General features: G+C 43.0%; 2 protein-coding genes across 2 annotated transcripts; one reads left to right on the forward strand and one right to left on the reverse strand.

Annotated features, from left to right (window-relative positions):
* Window positions 1-2006: 2006 nt before the first annotated feature.
* Window positions 2007-5127, reverse strand: rad51c (RAD51 paralog C). The gene is made up of 4 exons (XM_044211468.1): window positions 4912-5127; window positions 4006-4258; window positions 3316-3532; window positions 2007-3197 (listed from the first exon to the last, which is right to left on the reverse strand). The coding sequence occupies exons 1-4, from the start codon at window positions 5027-5029 to the stop codon at window positions 2697-2699; spliced, it is 1089 nt and encodes a 362-aa protein (XP_044067403.1). The 5' UTR covers window positions 5030-5127; the 3' UTR covers window positions 2007-2696.
* Window positions 5128-5913: 786 nt separating this feature from the next.
* On the forward strand, window positions 5914-18683 carry abt1 (activator of basal transcription 1). Its single transcript, XM_044211469.1, has 5 exons — window positions 5914-6050; window positions 6962-7346; window positions 14900-15075; window positions 17760-17945; window positions 18076-18683. The coding sequence occupies exons 2-5, from the start codon at window positions 6980-6982 to the stop codon at window positions 18256-18258; spliced, it is 912 nt and encodes a 303-aa protein (XP_044067404.1). The 5' UTR covers window positions 5914-6050; window positions 6962-6979; the 3' UTR covers window positions 18259-18683.
* Window positions 18684-20537: the final 1854 nt, after the last annotated feature.

Consider the following 20537-nt stretch of genomic DNA (forward strand, 5'->3'; position numbering starts at 1 on the left):
CACTTATTAAACGGATACATACTATTTAACACCAAATATTGATTTAATTGAATTTAAAATGATTTTAAAACATTTTTTTTGCCACAAGACTTTTTTCTGCAGATTGATATGATTGGACTCCAGAGTCTATGATCAGAACTGCGTCCATAGCAACGGTCTGTCATTCATAGCAGTGGTCTGTAATGCTGTAATGGACCAATCAGAATCAAGTATTCAACAAAGTGATATAAATAATCTGCTGAAAAGCCTAAACATAAACAGTTCCAGGATCAGTGTGTCTGTACAGTAACATGGTATAGTATAACAGCGTTAACACTCACATGTTGCTGTCCTCTTAACTGGACAGTTAGACACACAATTTATTGCTATATTCACAATTTATGGCTATATTTATTTCCAAACTTACTATGTTTTTAGTATAAATTTCCTCTTTGTGGAAATGGACCAAAGGGAAGTCTCATAATTTATATAATTTAATAAAATTCTGAACTGTGGTGATTAAGTGGTGTGCCGGGAACGAGGATAATGCCTTCTTCTCAAACTGTTCCATGTACAGGTTGGCCACGATGGGAGAGACCGGAGAGCCCATAGCACAGCCGTGAATCTGTCTGTAGAAGTGTCCCCGGAACTGGAAGTAGGTTGTGTTGAGACAGATGTCTAATAGTTTGCAGATGTGTTCAGGTGTAAGCTTGGTCCTTTGCTGCAAGGTGGAGTCCTCCTGCAGTCTTCTCCTCACCGCTGTCACTGCTTCTGAGGTCGGGATGCAGATGAACAAGGACACAACATACGAAACCATAACGTCATCTGGGTCCAACTGGATGTTTCACTTTGTCCACAAATTTCTGTGTGTTTTCCACATGATGTACTGTGTTCCCCACCAGCGGAGCCAAGATTGTAGTCAAATGTTTGGCTACGTTGTATGTGATGGAATCTGTGCTGCAAACGATGGGTCTGAGTGGAACATTCGCTTTGTGAATTTTGGGAAGGCCATAGATGCAGGGAATGGCTTCCCCAGGGTATAGTCTGTAGTACAGAGGCCTGTCTATCACCTCCTCCTTCTCAAGCTTCTGTAGACAGTCTATAACCTTCTTCTTGTAGCCATTGGTTGGATCTCTTTTAAGTTTTTGATATGTGGTTGTGTCTTCAAGAAGGTTGTTGACCTTGGTTTCATAATCGGCTGTGTTCAGAATCACAGTGCAGCGACCCTTGTCTGCTGGTAGAATGTTTATGCTGTGATCCTTCTGCAGTGCTGAGAGTGCCCTCCTCTCTTCGGATGTAATGTTGGAAGGAGGCGGCTTGGCACTCTTTAATGTAGCAGTGACACGTAGCCTCAGGTCTGCAGCCTCTGCTTCTGTCATCTCGTTCTTCTTAATGGCTGTTTCTGTGGCTGTGATGTAGTCCACTACATCTTTTTCTGCCTGTGTCAGGATGCGCTCTGATAAGTTTTTGATCCAATTGTTTCTGTTAATACATGTCTCCGTTTGTTCAATCCCTGATCTCCGTTGTGCCGGTCCAAAAGGATGTTAAATTTCTTAATTTGCCGCTCCTTGCTCTTCCTATGTTGTGCTCCCTGTGCTATCTGTGTAAAATCCATCACTCTCTTGAGGATTTCTTCTGGGACAATGCCTCTTAACCTCTTCTGCAAAAATTCCCCTAATGTTACCCCCACGTGGGACAAACATGCGCAGAAAGAATATATTTATTCCAACAACAGAGAACCGATCAGATTACGTATTTACATGGTTATTAGGCGCTAATATTTTCCTATTGAACGGATTATCAAAGGTTTACACCACACCTCTCAACCCGACTGAAAATTCCTTCTGATCGGGCCAGTCTCTTCCGATTGAGGTGGTTAAATGAGGCATTTTTATTCTGACTGGGCTATTGTTCCAATTATTAGTGGAAGATTAGGGTCCATGTAAACACTGCTAATTATTTACACCTGTTACTTATGTTTGTAAACCTTTTGAAAGATTTTCTGAAGTGAAACAAAGATGCATCTAAATATTTAAATTCACATTTATTTTACATATTCATTTTTTATCACTTCACCAAACTTTGTTTATATTCATAAATCTTAAAGAACATGTAAATAAGTGAAGTGCAACATTTCCATCAGCAACCTTTTTTCCTCAAAGAACGTTGTTTGTCAGATAACAGCTAAACTTCATTAAAAGGTCCAGATCTCACTCGTCCGTCTGTTGAGCTTTGAGTCAGCGGATGTTCGGAAACTCCTCCACCTTTATTCTGACGTCTCCTCAGAGACACATGTAGCGGCTCTAACGGCTTCCGTGACTTTTGTTGATATGTTGATAACCTTGCATGGCAGGTGCCATCAGTGTGTGAATGGGTCGGTAGACTAGAAAAGCGCTATATAAATGCAGTCCATTTACAACTACAGTCTGAATCAACTGATGGTTTAATAAACTGACTATACAGATTATTCATTAACTCTAAACAGTTGACTGACTGAGAAGTTAGCCTTTAAATGATCTACAGTGAAACCAGCTGTTCTGTCTCCACCTGCTGGACACAAACTTAACTTTATTAACGTAATATAAACTATAATATTAGAACTGGATCTGTGAGAAACTGTCAACACATTTTAAACTTTTTGATTTAAACTTAACTGAAAATAAAACAAACAAAACACACTCAGCTCAGCCTCTGATTGGCTGACAGTCTCTGACCAATCAGCAGCAGATGTCTCCCTGGCTGGCAGCTGAGTGGTCGGTGTGTGTTCGGGGCCGTTTGCTCTGTGGCTGCTCTGATTGGTCGGCGTCTCTGAATCCCTCAGCCGTGATCTGGTATTGGACAGTGGACTCCATTTGACCTGGAGATTTAAAGATGTCCGCCAGTCGCCGTGTCCCCGCCCAGTGTAGGAGGAGCCTGATGGTGGGGGCGTGGCCCCAGGTCTCCCCGAGGGCGGGGACTAGCTGTGATTGGCCGCCTCGCAGCCGGGTGGTCATTTGGTTGGTCATCACCACAGCGATGTCGTGGCTGGTTGCCATGGCGATGAGCTGCTGGGCGAGGCCGTTAAGAAGGCGTGTCCTCTGCGACAGCTCGTTAAAGTGCTGCCGGAACGGAAACGCCACGCTGTCAATCACCAGAAGGCGGACCCTCGGGTGGTCAGACAGGAAGTCAGGCAGCAGGTGTAGCTCGGCCAGCAGCTCCACATAGTCATGGCAACGTACCTGACAGAGGTGAGACAGACAGCCAATCAGAATCTTTGTAACATACATACACCTGCCTGACTTCTGATCATGTGAAACAGTGAAGTGGTCTGTTACCATGACGACCTGTCATCATTACCAGGAACATGTTGGACAGGATGGTTTCCACGGTGAAGGTCACCATGGCGACCCGTTGCTCGTCATCTTCGACCAATAAGGAGCAGTGTCGTACGGCGGCGGCGGCGATGTCGACGACTCTCTGAAGCAGGAAGCTGCCCTCAGTGTCGATGTAGACCACCTGACCTCCGACCCCCCCGAAACACTGAGGGACCTGAACGTCCACCGCCAGCTGCAGGCTGAGAGGATGATGTCATCAATAAAGATAATCACTAACTTTATTGATCCGCAGAGTAGAAACAACACAAATATTAAATAAAATTTTTCAAAGATTTTCAGAAACATGTTCCATCCTTTAAATTTCTTCAGACAGAAACTTTCAAAATAAAATCACGTCTCTTTAATGTCCAGCAGATAATTTACTGTCTAGTGTCTATTAATTAACTGGACAACAATTAGCTGAAACGTTTAAGGTTTTAGATTATAACCTTTATTTTAATGACATTTGATCACTTTATTTTCAACATATAGCAGGTTCTACACAAACTCATTTTTCTTGACAAAAGTGCGTAAAAAGTGAAATCCTTCACAAACATCAGTGTCACAAACAGGTTCCCAGTGACGGAGGCTTATTTACTTCAACCTGGATTCATCTATAGGTTTATAATGATCACTGTCCCATGAAGTGCGTTACAGTGTGTGTGTGTCTGACCACAGTTGTGTTTTTCCGACTCCTGGAGCTCCACAGATTTCTGTAGTTTTCCCGACAGGAAGTCCTCCTCCGAGAGCAGCGTCCAGCTGAGAGGAGAACGTCACGATGCTCCTCAACTCCTCCTCCTTCTGTAGGAGCTCCAGAGCTGTGAGAGAGGCTGAAACTTCTCCTTCTGCTGCTTCATCACCTCCTCCTCCGTCTCTCCTCACAGCCTGCAGCACCTCCAGCGCCTCCTGCTGGGACAGACTGGCCTCTGCAACAGAACACAAAACATCACATTTGATCCAAAGTGACTTTAGGTCATTCAAAATCCACTGGAACACGAGTTAGAAATAATCAAAAACTAGAAGCGCTTCCTTCACTGTCCTGCAGCGCAGCACCAGAGTCAGAGCTGCAGTCAGTGTAGACAACTGAGGAGACGAGTCGGCAACTTTAACTGAAAAGTTCATATTTAGTTCACATTTAGAGCTGGTCTGTGTTTTGTCTACAGGCCGAATTCATCAGGAGATCAAATAAATCATTAATAGACGTCCAAAGTGTTTTACAACGAAGTGTTTATGTTCAAGGATGAGCAATTAAGCTTAAACCGAGCGATTCTAAACGGAGTTTTACTTAAATTACCGAGTTACCAGTCTACCTGGTGTTTATGTTTACTTTAGCCCATAAACCAGGATATTAAAATTGTGATATTATGAACGGAGTTTGGTGCGACTGAAGGAAACAAAAGGTTTTCTGTCTCCGTGTCGACTTTATCAGGAGATAACAGAAGTGACGTGTTGAAAACGTCAATGTTTTACAATTGTTTTATGTTCCCCGACAACCAAAGCTAAAACCCGAGGTATTTGCGTTCTGAGTAGCCAGGACACTTAGAAACTGAGTAATTTAGAGCGGAGTTAAATCTGTTACCTTTGCTGAGTTGAAGCGGTTTCAGGTGCAGCAGGTCTGCGGTGAACTGGAAACCAGCGCCGACCAGTTTAACTTTCACGCTGGGATTCAGAGACAAACTGGACACTGATCTCTGCATCTTCACTGCTAATTAAATTCCTAATGTTAGCTTCCACTTCAAAACATCCCGCCATGACAGGTATCCCGGCGTGCCTTTCACCTCAGAGCAGCGTCAAGCTGTTCCGGTTTGACTTTCAAAGTAAAAGATGTTCGCGTTCTGAGTTTCCTCTAAGAGTTTTAGTTGTTTTTAGTTTCAGACAACTGTAACAACTCAAAGACCTATCTCCAACTCCAAGTCTCTACAATGTTGTAATTATTTGGATTTGTCATATTTAATTTATTTAATTCATTGTTTAATTAATGTTTCAGTCACTTTTATTTCCCTACATCCCTCTTTATCACATATATCTCCCCACTGCCAAAAACAACTCTTTTATTATTAGTTTAACAGTCTCAATGTAACCAAATTAAAATATATTAAATCTAAAATACTGGATTCATTTTGTTTTTAGTTTTATTTAGTGTACAATATAAACTACCCCAAGTCACTCATCCCCTCAAATTTCAATGGTTCAGTGAAATTTACCTGTGAAAGAAATGCAATTCCTAATAGAAGAGGTTTTGTTAAATATAATAATAATGTTTTCTGTTTCTCTGCAGTTCTGTCGCTTCACTGTCAGAAACAATGAAGAGGTCCTGAATAATAAATTAATAATGAATTAATATTTATTTGTGTTTAAATTGAGCCGTTTTTTTCAGATAAATTATTCTGTAAATCAACATCTGCTGATAAATTTAACACAACTAAACTCTAATAATAACTAATAACGCTCTCACAACTTTGTCCTTATGTTACTTGTGACTCACCCCAAATACGTCTTATGAATTATTAATAAATAAATTGTCAATAGTGTTACCATAAAACCAAAAGCTGCCAAAATCCTATTTTGAAGGCATGACCGGAAGTTGTATATCAGCTGATTTTGTTATAATGACGCTCCGTTTCGTCATTTATACGCGACAGAGTTTCCACACGTGAGAGCGAACAGCGGCTGTGTTTTAATCAAAGCGTTGAAGAAGATTTTAAAGTCGAACTGAAGGTGAGATTTAATTTGAAATTAATTCATACAGAGGAGCAGCTGAACGTCTGGAGGCGGGGGTCGGGTCGGGTCGGGGGGGGGTCGGGGTCGGGTCGGGGTCGGGTCGGGTCGGGCTGCCCTGTAGACCAGCACCAGATTCCTGAACTCCTGAAACAGCCACAGGGAGCCAGTGATGCGGGCAAACAAAGTCTGATCCACATCTGATGTCGCACGTGTTGTATCATTTCCTGTTAGTTTAAAACAGCAAAGTGTGTTTTGTGTACTAACTGCTAAAACAGTATACTATGGTGATTAGTATTTAATTACTTTAAAGAATTGGTATGCGGTCTGGATTTATAGTGAAGTTGAAGACTTGTGTCAATCAAAGAAACAAGATTTACAGATTGGGATTCTTTACTTTACATGACGGAGAAGGAGGAGATGTAAGAATTTTTAACAATTAAAACCACATCATACGCAAATTATTCATATGTTTATATGTCTTAAAACATGTCTGCAGGCGATCTTTAAGTTTTGTTTGGTAGTTTGTGGTACAAAATATTGAACCTGTAACCCGTTTGTTCACAGACTGAGATGTTCAGTTCGTCCCGTCGTCTGTAGAATAAACTCTAATCTGACATCAGTTCGTTTCAGTGAACTGACAGATGTGTTACAGCAGCACTGACGTCTGTCACACATTCATGTACACGTTATTAACTCAGTTCAGACTGTCACTGCTCTGGATTTAAATGATAGTTTGATCTCTAATCTGATGATTCTGTGGTTTTTGTTTGATTTTTGTTTAGTTCTCAGAACCTGAAACACCTACTGTCCACATACTTTTGTCAGTCTGTCATCAACAATGATGGAAACTTCAGAGTGAATCTGTCTTCATGTGTTTCTACTGTTTCTGCTGCTTCTGTTGTTTGTAGTGATCACTCTGCAGAGAGATGCAGAGAAGAGAGGAAGAGGAGGAGAGGAAGACTACATTTCAGAGAGAGGAGGATGAAGAGCAGGGTGAAGAAGAGGATGAGGGAGAGAGACGAGCTGATGATAATTATGAAGATGAAGATTCAGATGGTGATGAAGAGCAGAAAAACAAAGACAAAGATGGAGGTGATGGTGATAAAGGTGCTGCCAGGATAAAGAAGAAGAAGACCAAACAGAAAGGTGTTGGAGTAACTTCCTGCCCAGACAGGAAGTGTGTTCCAGGTATCGTCTACCTGGGTCACATTCCTCCGAGGTTCCGCCCCAAACACCTGAGAAACCTGCTGTCAGTGTTTGGAGAGATTGGACGCATCTTCCTACAGCCTGAAGGTAGTTTATATACAAATACACAATACACACATACAGTATATACATATGCAGTACATATATAGTATATATATACACACACACACACACAAATACTACTATAGTACATACACACATCCTGAGGGCTGTTTCATAAAGGAGGCTCGGAAAGGAAGCTCTTAACCTACAAACTGAACCAGGATCAGTCTGGTTTATTTCATCGCTGAAACTCAGATCTAAGACATTGTTGCTGTTCTGATTGTAATCATAACATCGTAGGTTCAAGTCAAGTGTGAATAATATACAAAAAACTTTATATGTATAGTATGTGCTGAAAATGAATGTACAAGATGCAACATGACATTTAAATAAAACTGAAGTTCCCAACAGGACAAACAGCCAGGTCATTTATTTTATAGCAAGACAATGAAATAATTCACATTTTCTAATTATTAAAGTAAACAGTGTGTATGTTGGTTTGTAGCAGTGACATCACAGCATCCATACGGTGAAAATATAGTTTAAATACCTTCAGGTTGACTTTCTGCTCCTGTGTATTTATAACAGATTTCTGTTTCTTTAATTTTATTTAGTGACAGTTAAAATGAGAACAAATGGTTTCTTACTGTGAGGCTACAGTCATGAGTCAAAGTTTATTAGCTTTAATTAGAGATGCACCGATTGCAATTTTCTTGGCCGATTTTCGATTTCCGATTTTTAAAAGTCTGACGTGCCGATTCCGATTTTCGCCGATTTTCTTTCTTTCTAACTATCGATAATTGGCAGCATACGCAAACATTTTAATGGAAAAAATTAGGATCCCCATTAGCACCAGCATATGCATTGGTTATTCTTCCTGGGGTCCATTCAGTTGTATGTTCATAATAAAACACCGACTATTGAATAACTTCAAAACTGCACCACGTTACAGGTCCTTCTCTCAGTCTCACTCAAACAAATCTCAAAATAATAAAGTGCTCCAGGTTATGCTACTGGACAGAGCTTTTTTGTACAAATAAAATCCAACTGAAAATGAATTGCAGTATAACACATCTCAGTGTTTCCCACAGAATGAATGAGTGTAACTTTGGCTGGACGAGGTTAGTTATATATATATATATATATATATATATATATATATATATATATATATATATATATATATATATATATATCTATATATATATATATATATATATATCTCTTGAGGGTTCTGCGCAGTATTTTTGCTGTTCCCAGTACTGCGCTCTTCTGGACCGAGATGTCTGGTGTTCTTCCAGGGATCTGCTGTAGCCACTCCTCCAGTTTGGGGGTCACTGCCCCGAGTGCTCCGATGACCACGGGCACCACTGTTGCCTTCACCTTCCAGGCCTTCTCCAGCTCTTCTCTGAGCCCTTGGTATTTCTCTAGTTTCTCATGTTCCTTTCTCCTGATGTTGCCATCGCTTGGTATCGCCACGTCAACCACAACGGCTTTCCTCTGCTGTTTGTCAACCACCACGATGTCAGGCTGGTTCGCCATTACCATTCTGTCAGTCTGGATCTGGAAGTCCCACAGGATCTTGGCTCGGTCATTCTCTACCACCTTTGGAGGCGTTTCCCACTTTGACCTTGGGGTTTCCAGTCCATACTCCATGGCGCTCCATGTATGCTTTTCCCATCTTACACCCTGCAGTTATGTGCTGGATTGTCTCAGGGGCCTCTTTGCACAGCCTACACCTTGGGTCTTGTCTGGTGTGGTAGATCTGGGCCTCTATCGCTCTGGTGCTCAGGGCCAGCTCCTGTGCAGCCATGATAAGTGCCTCTGTGCTGTCCTTCAGTCCGGTTTGTCCTCCCATGATGGTCCCTCCTCCAGCACGTCTTCCTCTGTTCCCCATTGCCTGAGACATTCCCTGTTGGGGGACGTCATCTGTTAGGGCCTTATCTTTTGATGTACTTGTGGATCTTGGATGTTTCATCCTGGATAGTGGCTCTCACACTCACTAGTCCACGGCTACCTTCCTTACGGCTAGCGTACAGTCTCAGGGTGCTGGATTTGGGATGGAACCCTCCATGCATGGTGAGGAGCTTTCGCGTCTTAACGTCTGTGGTCTGTATCTCTTCCTTTGGCCACCTTATTATTCCCGCAGGGTATCTGATCACTGGCAGGGCGTAGCTGTTTATTGCCTGGGCCTTGTTCTTGCCATTGAGCTGACTTCTTAGGACTTGCCTTACTCGTTGGAGGTATTTGGCCGTTGCTGTTTTCCTTGTTACCTCTTCGAGGTTGCAATTTGCCTGTGGTATTCTAAGGTACTTGTACCCATCCTCAATGTCTGCTATTGTTCCTTCTGGGAGTGAGACCCCTTCTGTGTGGACTACCTTCCCTCTCTTTGTCACCATTCGACTGCACTTCTCAAGACCGAATAACATCCCAATGTCAGAGCTGTAGATCCTGGTGGTGTGGATCAGTGAGTCGATGTCCCGCTCGCTCTTAGTGTATAGCTTGATGTCATCCATGTAGAGGAGGTGACTGATGGTGGCCCCGTTCCTGAGTCGGTATCCATAGCCAGTCTTGTTGATTATTTGGCTGAGGGGGTTCAGACCTATGCAGAACAGCAGTGGGGACAGAGCATCACCTTGGTATATGCCACATTTGATGGATACTTGTGCAAGTGGCTTGCCATTGGCCTCAAGGGTGGTTTTCCACAGCCTCATCGAGTTTGCAATGAAGTCTCTTAGAGTCCTGTTGATGTTGTACATCTCCAAGCATTCAGTGATCCATGTGTGTGGCATTGAGTCATATGCTTTCTTGTAATCAATCCAGGCAGTGCACAGGTTGGTGTGTCGGGCTCTGCAGTCTTGGGTGACTGTTCTGTCAACCAGGAGTTGATGTTTGGCTCCTCTGGTTCCTCTGCCAATGCCCTTCTGTGCTTTGCTCATGTATTGATCCATGTGTCCACTTATCTTAGCCGCGATGATGCCTGACATGAGCTTCCATGTTGTGGAGAGACAGGTTATTGGCCGATAGTTGGATGGGACTGTTCCCTTTGCAGGATCCTTCAGGATCAGGATTGTGCGCCCTTCGGTAAGCCATTCAGGGTGCGTCCCATTTCTTAGCAGCTGGTTCATTTGTGCTGCTAGGCGCTCATGGAGTGCAGTGAGCTTCTTTAGCCAGTAGGTGTGGATCCTGTCAGGGCCCGGTGCTGTCCAGTTCTTCATACCTGAGACTCTTTCTTGGATGTCTGCCGCTGTGATGGTGACTGGATTCTGTTCAGGGAGGTTGCTGTGGTCCTTTCTCAGGGCGGCCAGCCACTGTGCATCGCTGTTGTGTGATGCCTCCCTTTCCCATATACTAGTCCAGTACTGCTTCATTATCTCTCGTGTATCTCTTTAGGCGGCTGGCCAAGGCTTGGAGCCTTTGTTTGGCAGTTTCGAGTGCTTCAGGAATGGGCATCTGGTTGTACTTCTTGGGTACTTGCTTTCTCATTGCACCTCTCTCAGCCTCTGTTAGTTGGCTCACTTCTGTCCGGGCCTCCTTGATTTTTGCCTCCAACCTTCGTTTCCATGGTGGGTGCTGTCTCTCATGGCTCCCGTGGTTGCTCTTGTAGCCAAGCATCTCTAGGATCACTGCTGCTGAGGCGTATATCAGCTTATTGGTTTCAGTGATGGTTGTGGTAGGGATCGCTCTCAATGCTGCATTCACATCTTCTAGGAGACGTCGGGGGTTGCCTTGTATTCATCCTCGCCATGATCTTATCTTTCAGGTCAGTCGCTGCCTCGTTCAGCGTGATGTCTCTTGGGGCTTCGTACCCAATCTCTGGTTGGGGAGCTGCTGGTTGCTCCCCTCTGACCTGTTGTCCTGGCTCCCCCTTGCCGTAGCATTTGTGTTGTATCTCGTCAATCTCAAGTTGTGATAGCAGTTGCCGCTTGTGGATGTTGGATCACTGAGCTACTAGTTGCTTCGCTGTAAGCCTTGATTATGGGTTTCAAAGTAACCATTCATCCCACATCCTGTGCATGTAACCCCTCTGACTAGGGTTACTGGAGTAGTAGCATTCCAACAGAGCCTTATTATTTGAAAGAATACATTACCCTATTTCTAATAGGTTATTTCTGATTTCACCATTTTAATTCTACTTAATTCTCCACCTTATTTTAGTGTTTGCTCACAAACTACTTTAATCTGCTCACCTTGCTTTTCCCTTCAGTTGTCTCGTGTGTTCACTGTTGCTTTACCTGGTCCGTGTGTGTAAAATATCCACTGTCCGCTTCTTCAAATGTAGGCCTAATACCACATAATGTCTATCTCTGTGTTTCTCTGCAAAGTGCTAAAATGGGTCGCCAAATATGCTGGGCATACAGTTGAACAATGCAAGTTCCACATTGAGATAAAAAAAAATAGTAGTGGTAATATTAATAAAATAATAATAGTAATAATAATGACAGGAATGAAAATGATAATAATTGTAATAAGACTAATGTAGTATTTGTAGTAGCAGTTGTCGAGCAGGAACACGGGGGCAGCAGGTGGCCCACAACCACAGATCCAGACTCTGCAGCTCTGGAGGCAGAAATACCTGCTGAAAATGACAGAAGGAGAGAGGAGAGAAACGAGAAAGCACAGAACTACGGGAGAGAGAAGATGTCGAGTTAGTAACATGCAGTAATGGGATAGAAATGCATACAGATGGAGAGGAGGAGAGAGGTGCATCATGGGAAGTCTCCCGGCAGTCTAGGCCTATAGCAGCATAAGTAAGGGATGGGTTCAGGACTCACCCAAGCCAGCCCTAACTGTAAGCTTTATTTTAAGAGGAAAGTCTTAAGCCTACTCTTAAATGTGGAGATGACGTCTGCCTCCCGAACCCAAACTGGGACCTGGTTCCACAGGAGAGGAGCTTGATAACTGAAGGCTCTGGCTCCCAGTCTACTTTTGGAGACTCTAGGAACCACAAGTAACCCTGCATCCTGGGAGCGCAGTGCTCTAGTCGGGTAATAAGGTATTATGAGATCTTTAAGATATGATGGTGCCTGACCATTAAGAGCTTTGTAGGTGAGGAGAAGGATTTTAAATTCTATTCTGGATTTTACAGCGAGCCACTACAGAGAAGCTAATATTGATATGATATGATATAAATATGATCTCTTTTCCTAGTTCTTGTTAGTACACGTGCCGCAGCATTCTGGATCAACTGTAGAGTCTTAAAGGACTTATAATGGACTAGTCTTTTTGCAATGTCACATAGGTGAAAGAAGGCAGTCCTTGAAGTTTGTTTCATGTGGGAGTTAAAGGATAAATCCTGATCAAAGATAACTCAGAGGTTCCTTACGGTGCTGCTGGAGGCCAGGGCAATGCCATCTAGAGCAACTATATCTTTAGATAATGTGTCTCGGAGGTGTTTGGGGCCAAGTACAGTAACTTCAGTTTTGTCTGAGTTTAAAATTGGAAAATTGCAGGTCATCCAGGTTTTTATGTCCTTAAGGCATGCTGAAGTTTAGCTAACTGGTTAGTTTGATCTGGCTTGATCGATAGATATAATTGGGTATCATACGCATAACAATGAAAGTTTATGGAGTGTTTCCTAATAATATTGCCTAGAGGAAGCATATATAAGGTGAATAGAATCAGTCCAAGCACAGAACCTTGAAGAACTCCGTGACTAACTTTGGCGTGCACGGAGGACTCACCGTTAACATGTACAAACTGAGATCGATCTGATAGATAGGATTTAAACAAAGCTTAGTCCGGTTCCTTTAATGCCAATTACATGTTCCAGTCTCTGTAATAGGATGTGATGGTCAATGGTGTTGAACGCAGCACTAAGATCTAACAAGACAAGTACAGAGACAAGTCCATTGTCTGATGCAATTAAAAGGTAATTTGTAATTTTCATCAGTGCTGTCTCTGTGCTATGATGCACTCTAAATCCTGACTGAAAATCCTCAAATAAATATTATGTAGAAAGTCACACAACTGATTGGTGACTGCTTTCTCAAGGATCTTAGAGAGAAAGGGAAGGTTAGATATACAGTAGGTCTATAGTTGGCTAAAACCCCTATTGACTGAATACTCCTACTACTGATCTGAGCTCAGATCTTAATGACACAGTAAGTGCAGCTCTAGTTTAAATGACCTTAAACAGACTGATGTTAAATAGTTCAGCAGTAGAGAGTAACCTTCAGGGAGGAACTTTGGATTAAACTTTCGTTTTCGTTCTTCATATGTGGATAAACAGTTATCCAGATCGCAATGTTGATGATTTGACGTGAGTCTGAATTTTTTGGTTCTTCAAAGCTGTTTAAAATTCACCTAGAACTGTTGTCATAGCAACAAGTCCTTAATGGATCATGACAAAGACGTTTTACTGTAAACCACAAACAGGAAGTAATTTTCAGATATATAAATGGCTCCTTTCTTTGTTTTATAATGAAAGAGTGGTGATATAATTATGATGTCGGATGAGAACATGCAGCTTATTGAGAAATCCTGTTGGTGTAATTATCACAATTTAGTTTATGATGAAAAGTTACCTAAACTTGCAGAACTGAAAATTGTTTTTGCAATTAAAGCTGCTTTTTAAGAGGATTTACTAAAGTTTAATTTTCAAAGTGGGTTTATTATTATAGCTTAAAAGTCTATTGCACATCCGTCAGGGAGAACCTCACCAATCATGCACGAACATCACCCGTAGTCTGACCATATTAATATTAATATCTAAACTTTAACAGATCAAGTGTGGAAACATTTTGGAGCTCAATGTAGAACAAAATACCACTAGTAACAATTCAGGAACATAAAAGGAGACTTATGTTCATGAATCTGTTGCCCCAGTGCATGCTGGGAGGGTTTCCAACACACCTATCTCATGTACCTGCAATCACATGATCAGCATTCAGACAATAATATTAACGCTGATCATGGTTTCAACTCTCTGCTCATTTTGCCTTTATTTCAACATATAAGAGTGCACTGTTATTCAAGATAACTTTATCCAGGATTAACAAATCAACCCTCAAACTGCTTTTAAAGAACCTAATTAGCTGGATGAGAATAAACAGAATTATTATAGGCTGATAACAGCATGTTAGACTGGATTACTTAAACTGCATTTGAAGAACAGGGCCCAGGACCAGGTGAGTCTGGAGGATCAGTTTCCATAGTAACCAAGGTCAGACTGATTGAAACCTCCTTTATGAAACAGAATTTACTGAAATAAACATGACTCACTGATTAATATGATCTCCTGAATGTTTTTGAACAAAATCAGGACTATCCTGGATAATGTAACTGTCATACAGGTTCATGTTTTGACCACCAGTTTGAATTATTTACACTTTCTGTCTACAATACTATACTATACTACAATGCCCATGATCTTAAGAAAGAAGACAGTCAGAAGTGTGAATGGTTCAGTGAAATGCACCCTGGGATTTGTAGTTTTTTTTATATCATTGTTTTACTTTTTAACATCTCTGCTATTTACCTCTATGTACCTCCTTCACTCCTCATCTCCTCTGTCCTCAGACGGTCAGGTGAGGAGGAGACAGACACAGTTTTTATCGCCTGTTTGTTTTCTGATCACTGCTGTATTCATCCCTCAGATGGTCAGGTGACAAGGAGGAAGAGGAAGTCTGGGTTGAGGAGGTGTGATTTTACTGAAGGATGGGTGGAGTTCAGAGATAAACGAGTGGCAAAGAGAGTGGCAGCGTCTCTCCACAACACAGCGATGGGAACCAGGAAACGCCAACGCTTCTCCTCTGACCTCTGGTCCATCAAGGTACAGTCTGCCCGGTAACAGCTGACATCACAGGAACAGACTGACATCACATTCACACATGACATCACATTCACACATGACATCACAGCAACACATGACATCACAGCAACACATGACATTACTGACATCACATTCACACGACATCGCAGCAACACATGACATTACTGACATCACATTCACACGACATCGCAGCAACACATAACATCACAGCAACACATGACATCGCAGCAACACATGACATCACTGTCACACATAACATCACAGCAACAGACTGACATCACATTCACACATGACATCACATTCACACATGACATCATAGGAAAATCTTTAGTCGTGGGCAGCCCTAAAAGGATCCCATTCACCACACAATTGTCCAAACAAAACAAATCCCAAGCCTACTTGCCACCCTCCACCTTCATCTGCGCCATCCACGAGCAGCAATCCTATGATGCACGCTGTGTCACATCAGCAGGCAGGGAAGAGAGCCTGGATGTAGAGCTGTTGCACAAGGCAGTGTTTAGCTGTGGTGTGGGCCTTGGAAAGGTAGAGATATTACTTGAACGGGAAGTTCTTCACTATAGTCCCTGACCACTCAGCGCTGCCATGGGTCTTTAAAATCCAGAGACCCAGTGCACGCCTCACCTGGTGTGCCCTCCAACTACAGGAATTCATTTTCACTGTGGAATATAGGAAAGGAAAGTATAACACCATTCCAGATGCCTTATCCAGAGCCCCTCACAATTCCACCACCACTACCAGCCACTTAACACCTGCTTGTGCCACTCTGCTGTCCGTCAAAGGGGAGGGAGGAAAGGATCTGCCCATCTTGGATGACCGGATCTGGAGAGCACAGCAGGATGACCCAGACTGCCAGCACTTGTGTCAGGCTGTGTGTGAGCGTAACTGCAGGAGAGAGCAGTATAATGAAAATATTTTACAAGTGGTGCTGTGGACATTACGTACAGATGGCGTTACTATAAACAGAAGTATACTGATGGATCTGTACAGTAAGGAACTGGACTGGGCAGAACAGCAGTGAACTGCAGGGTGACTGCAAGGCGGGCCACATGCCCTTCCCACGCCACTCAACAGGGATAAACTCCGCCTCGACTGCAGATGAGGCTAGGCTAACGCTCTCACTAGCAGACTTGCTATCAGGCCTGTGGCTGCCGCTATCTTGAGTGCCCATGACATCTAAAGTAACGCTAGCTGAAATAAGATCCTGTAACTCACGGACACGTCTCTGCTAGAGAGACACCTTTTCTGTAACAGCGGAACAGTCATCACAAACCATCGTAACCCAGTTGGCAGGGTTGCATTTGAGTGTGAATAGGTTAAGCTAGTAGGCTAGGCTAGAGTCGGAGCTAACGAACAGGCAGCAGCAAAGCTACCCCCAAAACGCTAAACTCGATTCAAATAATTAAATATACTGTCTAGAAGGATCTGGACTCACTGAGAGAGAGAGTAACCGTAGATTAGGAGAGTGAAGAGATCAGCACGGAAATCCAGGAGGAGAAAATGTGCGTCACAGGAAACAGCATCAGAAAGCAGCACAAGATACATACCTGTCTGTCTCTGTAGTACCTGCACAGGTTCCAGTGGACTCACCTGTCTGTCTCTCTACCTGTCTGTCTCTGTAGTACCTGCACAGGTTCCAGTGGACTCACCTGTCTGTCTCTCTACCTGTCTGTCTCTGTAGTACCTGCACAGGTTCCAGTGGACTCACCTGTCTGTCTCTCTACCTGTCTGTCTCTGTAGTACCTGCACAGGTTCCAGTGGACTCACCTGTCTGTCTCTCTACCTGTCTGTCTCTGTAGTACCTGCACAGGGTCCAGTGGACTCACCTGTCTGTCTCTCTACCTGTCTGTCTCTGTAGTACCTGCACAGGGTCCAGTGGACTCACCTGTCTGTCTCTCTACCTGTCTGTCTCTGTAATACCTGCACAGGGTCCAGTGGACTCACCTGTCTGTCTCTCTACCTGTCTGTCTCTGTAGTACCTGCACAGGGTCCAGTGGACTCACCTGTCTGTCTCTCTACCTGTCTGTCTCTGTAGTACCTGCACAGGTTCCAGTGGACTCACCTGTCTGTCTCTCTACCTGTCTGTCTCTGTAGTACCTGCACAGGGTCCAGTGGACTCACCTGTCTGTCTCTCTACCTGTCTGTCTCTGTAGTACCTGCACAGGTTCCAGTGGACTCACCTGTCTGTCTCTCTACCTGTCTGTCTCTGTAGTACCTGCACAGGGTCCAGTGGACTCACCTGTCTGTCTCTCTACCTGTCTGTCTCTGTAGTACCTGCACAGGGTCCAGTGGACTCACCTGTCTGTCTCTCTACCTGTCTGTCTCTGTAGTACCTGCACAGGTTCCAGTGGACTCACCTGTCTGTCTCTGTAGTACCTGCACAGGGTCCAGTGGACTCACCTGTCTCTCTCTACCTGTCTGTCTCTGTAGTACCTGCACAGGTTCCAGTGGACTCACCTGTCTGTCTCTCTACCTGTCTGTCTCTGTAGTACCTGCACAGGTTCCAGTGGACTCACCTGTCTGTCTCTCTACCTGTCTGTCTCTGTAGTACCTGCACAGGGTCCAGTGGACTCACCTGTCTGTCTCTCTACCTGTCTGTCTCTGTAGTACCTGCACAGGTTCCAGTGGACTCACCTGTCTGTCTCTCTACCTGTCTGTCTCTGTAGTACCTGCACAGGTTCCAGTGGACTCACCTGAGCGAGCGGCTGGCGTATGAGCAGACGGTCCTGCAGCAGCGACTCAGGACTGAAGTGTCTCAGGCAAAGAGAGAAACAAACTTCTACCTGAACAACGTGGACAAGAGTGCTCACCTGGACAACCTGAGAAGGAAGAGACAGAGAGACGGACAACAGGTAAACCATAAACTACACACTCACTCACCTGAATCTACCTGCAGTTTCGATACAGGTGCAGTCACAGTAATGTTTGTTGTAAAACTATAATTGTCTGCACATGTTGTAAAGCTTTATTTGTCGTTGTCAGGTGGACGAGAGGACATGGGACTTCACTCAGCGTCAGACAGAGGAGGAGATCCAGATGAAGAAGAAGAAGAAGAAAGACTCTGTTACCCAGAAGCACCTGGACAGGGCCTGCCTCATACAGCAGAAGAGCCAATCAAACGTCTCACTGCTGGCCAAGATTTTCAACTCCAACAAATCAGACTGACAGCAGAGAGACAGCTGATTGGCTGTTGGACAAGATTGTTTTCATGGAAACAGGAAGCAGACTGTAATGAACTGGTGCTGACATGCCCACCTTCACCAACCATTCATAGGCCAGTCTGAGCAGGGGGCGGAGCCATCTGTGGATTCTGTATCCACCTTAACAAGCTAGTTAAGTCTTGAGTCTATTTTTTTTTTTTTTTTTTCAGTTAAATTTTTGTAATTTTTAGCTGCCGTAATAAAGATTATTTAATTGTTTGGTGGCCTGACCTTTGACCTCCTCACCTCTCTGGTAATCTAGTTTTACAGTGTCTGACATCCTCATCATTCACCTGTACAGGTGGTTATCCTGTCATGATGTCACTACACGTCACCTGTATATTTCTCTGTATAAAATATTGTAAATAAATCTACGTTCAGGTGACAGAAGTTATAACTCCAGGTGTTTTTTTTTTATTGATTTATGGAATGTTTTTTCCTACCGATAAAATCCCCCTCATCTCTCTACCTGTCCTTCAGACACACCTGTTGTACCGCTGTGTCACACAGGTGCTTTCCATTCAGCTAACGTGGCTCCTCTCTTCTGTCACTCGGGGCTCGTGTCTCAGCTCCTTACGGATAAAAGAGAGATGTGAGCATGGAGGACTTTAATTTACCAAGCAGACGTCCTCACTACTCATGACACAGCATCTCAACTGTCAGATGTGTAGAAATAACTTTTTAAGTTTAAAAACACCTGACGCCTGATAACTGCTACCCTGATATTTAATATAGATATAATATATGGAGGCGTCAGGCTGAATGTGGCAGAATAAAAACACAAATGGAAAATTAAAATCTGTTTATTACTGAAGGACGTGACGTGAGGGAGGAATGAAAACAACTATAAATATTCTGAATAAATCTGTAGTCTGATTAGTTTGTGAAAGACAGCAGGTTCAGCGAGTGTGACGTCGTCTTCGGGCTCAGGATGATATTATAGGACTAATGATGATAACTGTGAATGATTTCGAATAAAAGATAAGAGAAGCATTTGGCTGATGAAGAAAAAATGTTTTCTTAATTCATAATTAAGATTCTACACATAGTATTTTTAAGCTTATGACTACATATGAATAACAGAGCAGCTGTTGGTGCCATTATTCCTGTTTCCACAGGTAGTTTGTCTAATCTACAGTATTACAGTCATGCAACATTATTAATATTACAGTAAAGCTGTCCACAGCAGCCCGGCCGCTCTGTTTACTGTCTCAACTGAGATCAGCTAATCAATCAATAAACAGATTCTGATCAAAGGGGTATTGCCGTCCATTAAAAAAACTTCCTCCCGCCACTGCGCTCTACAGTTTAGATCAACATGAACTGTGCTTCATGTGCTTGCTCTGGGATTTGTTGGGTCTCTGTAAATAATATTATAAAGAGTTCGGTCTAGACCTGCTCTGTAGGAAAAGTGCAGTGAGATACCGTCTGTTATGAATTGGTGCGATATAAATAAAATAAAATTGAATGAAACTGTTGAATCATAAGAACAAAAGATGAACAACTGTGTTAGAAAATATCTGGTTCTTTGATAAAAGTCAAAGCTACGAGAAGCCCGTGGACATATTACAGATTTCGGGGGAGAAGTCAACTACGGCTCCCAAGGTGCATTTCTGCAAGAATCATCCAATCACAGAGCTTCATATTCATGCGCTCAGCTAACGGCGTGTGGAAGCTAAAGATGACGCTGCTGAGAAAACTGAAAACAATCTGCAACTTAAATCACTTCACGTTTAATTTTGGGGTCAACTTTGGTTGAATTCAGTAACTATGGAGACATGTTTTGTTACCAACTGTAGCAACAAAGCATTTTGAATTCTCTACTGCTCTGATTCACACCTCAGACTGGCCCCTCCTCCGTGGCAATGCTCATGGGTATTATAGTATTTAGAGCTGTCTGCCAAAACAACGGATAAAACATAATTTCTCAGAAACAAAACTGAAATAATTGAAACCGGTGGTCCTAACGTAACCCTGTATGATGGTTTCATTACCCAGGAGAGTCCTGAGTTTCTGTGTTCAGTAACGTTCAGGAGATCCATTAAAGAAAAAATTGAAATGGGAATAGAGAATGGAGAAAAACACTTCAGGAACCAGCGTCCCCTCACTCTTCACAACTCTGTATTACATCATATTGATCAGAAGCTTTTGTCCAAACAAATACACAATAAGAACATTAGAACATCCTTCACAAACAAAGTAAAACAGATTACAGTTGTTTGTTTTAAAGGAAATTAGACGTCA

Source organism: Siniperca chuatsi, linkage group LG10, assembly GCF_020085105.1.
Source record: "Siniperca chuatsi isolate FFG_IHB_CAS linkage group LG10, ASM2008510v1, whole genome shotgun sequence".
Taxonomy (NCBI): Eukaryota; Metazoa; Chordata; class Actinopteri; order Centrarchiformes; family Sinipercidae; genus Siniperca; species Siniperca chuatsi.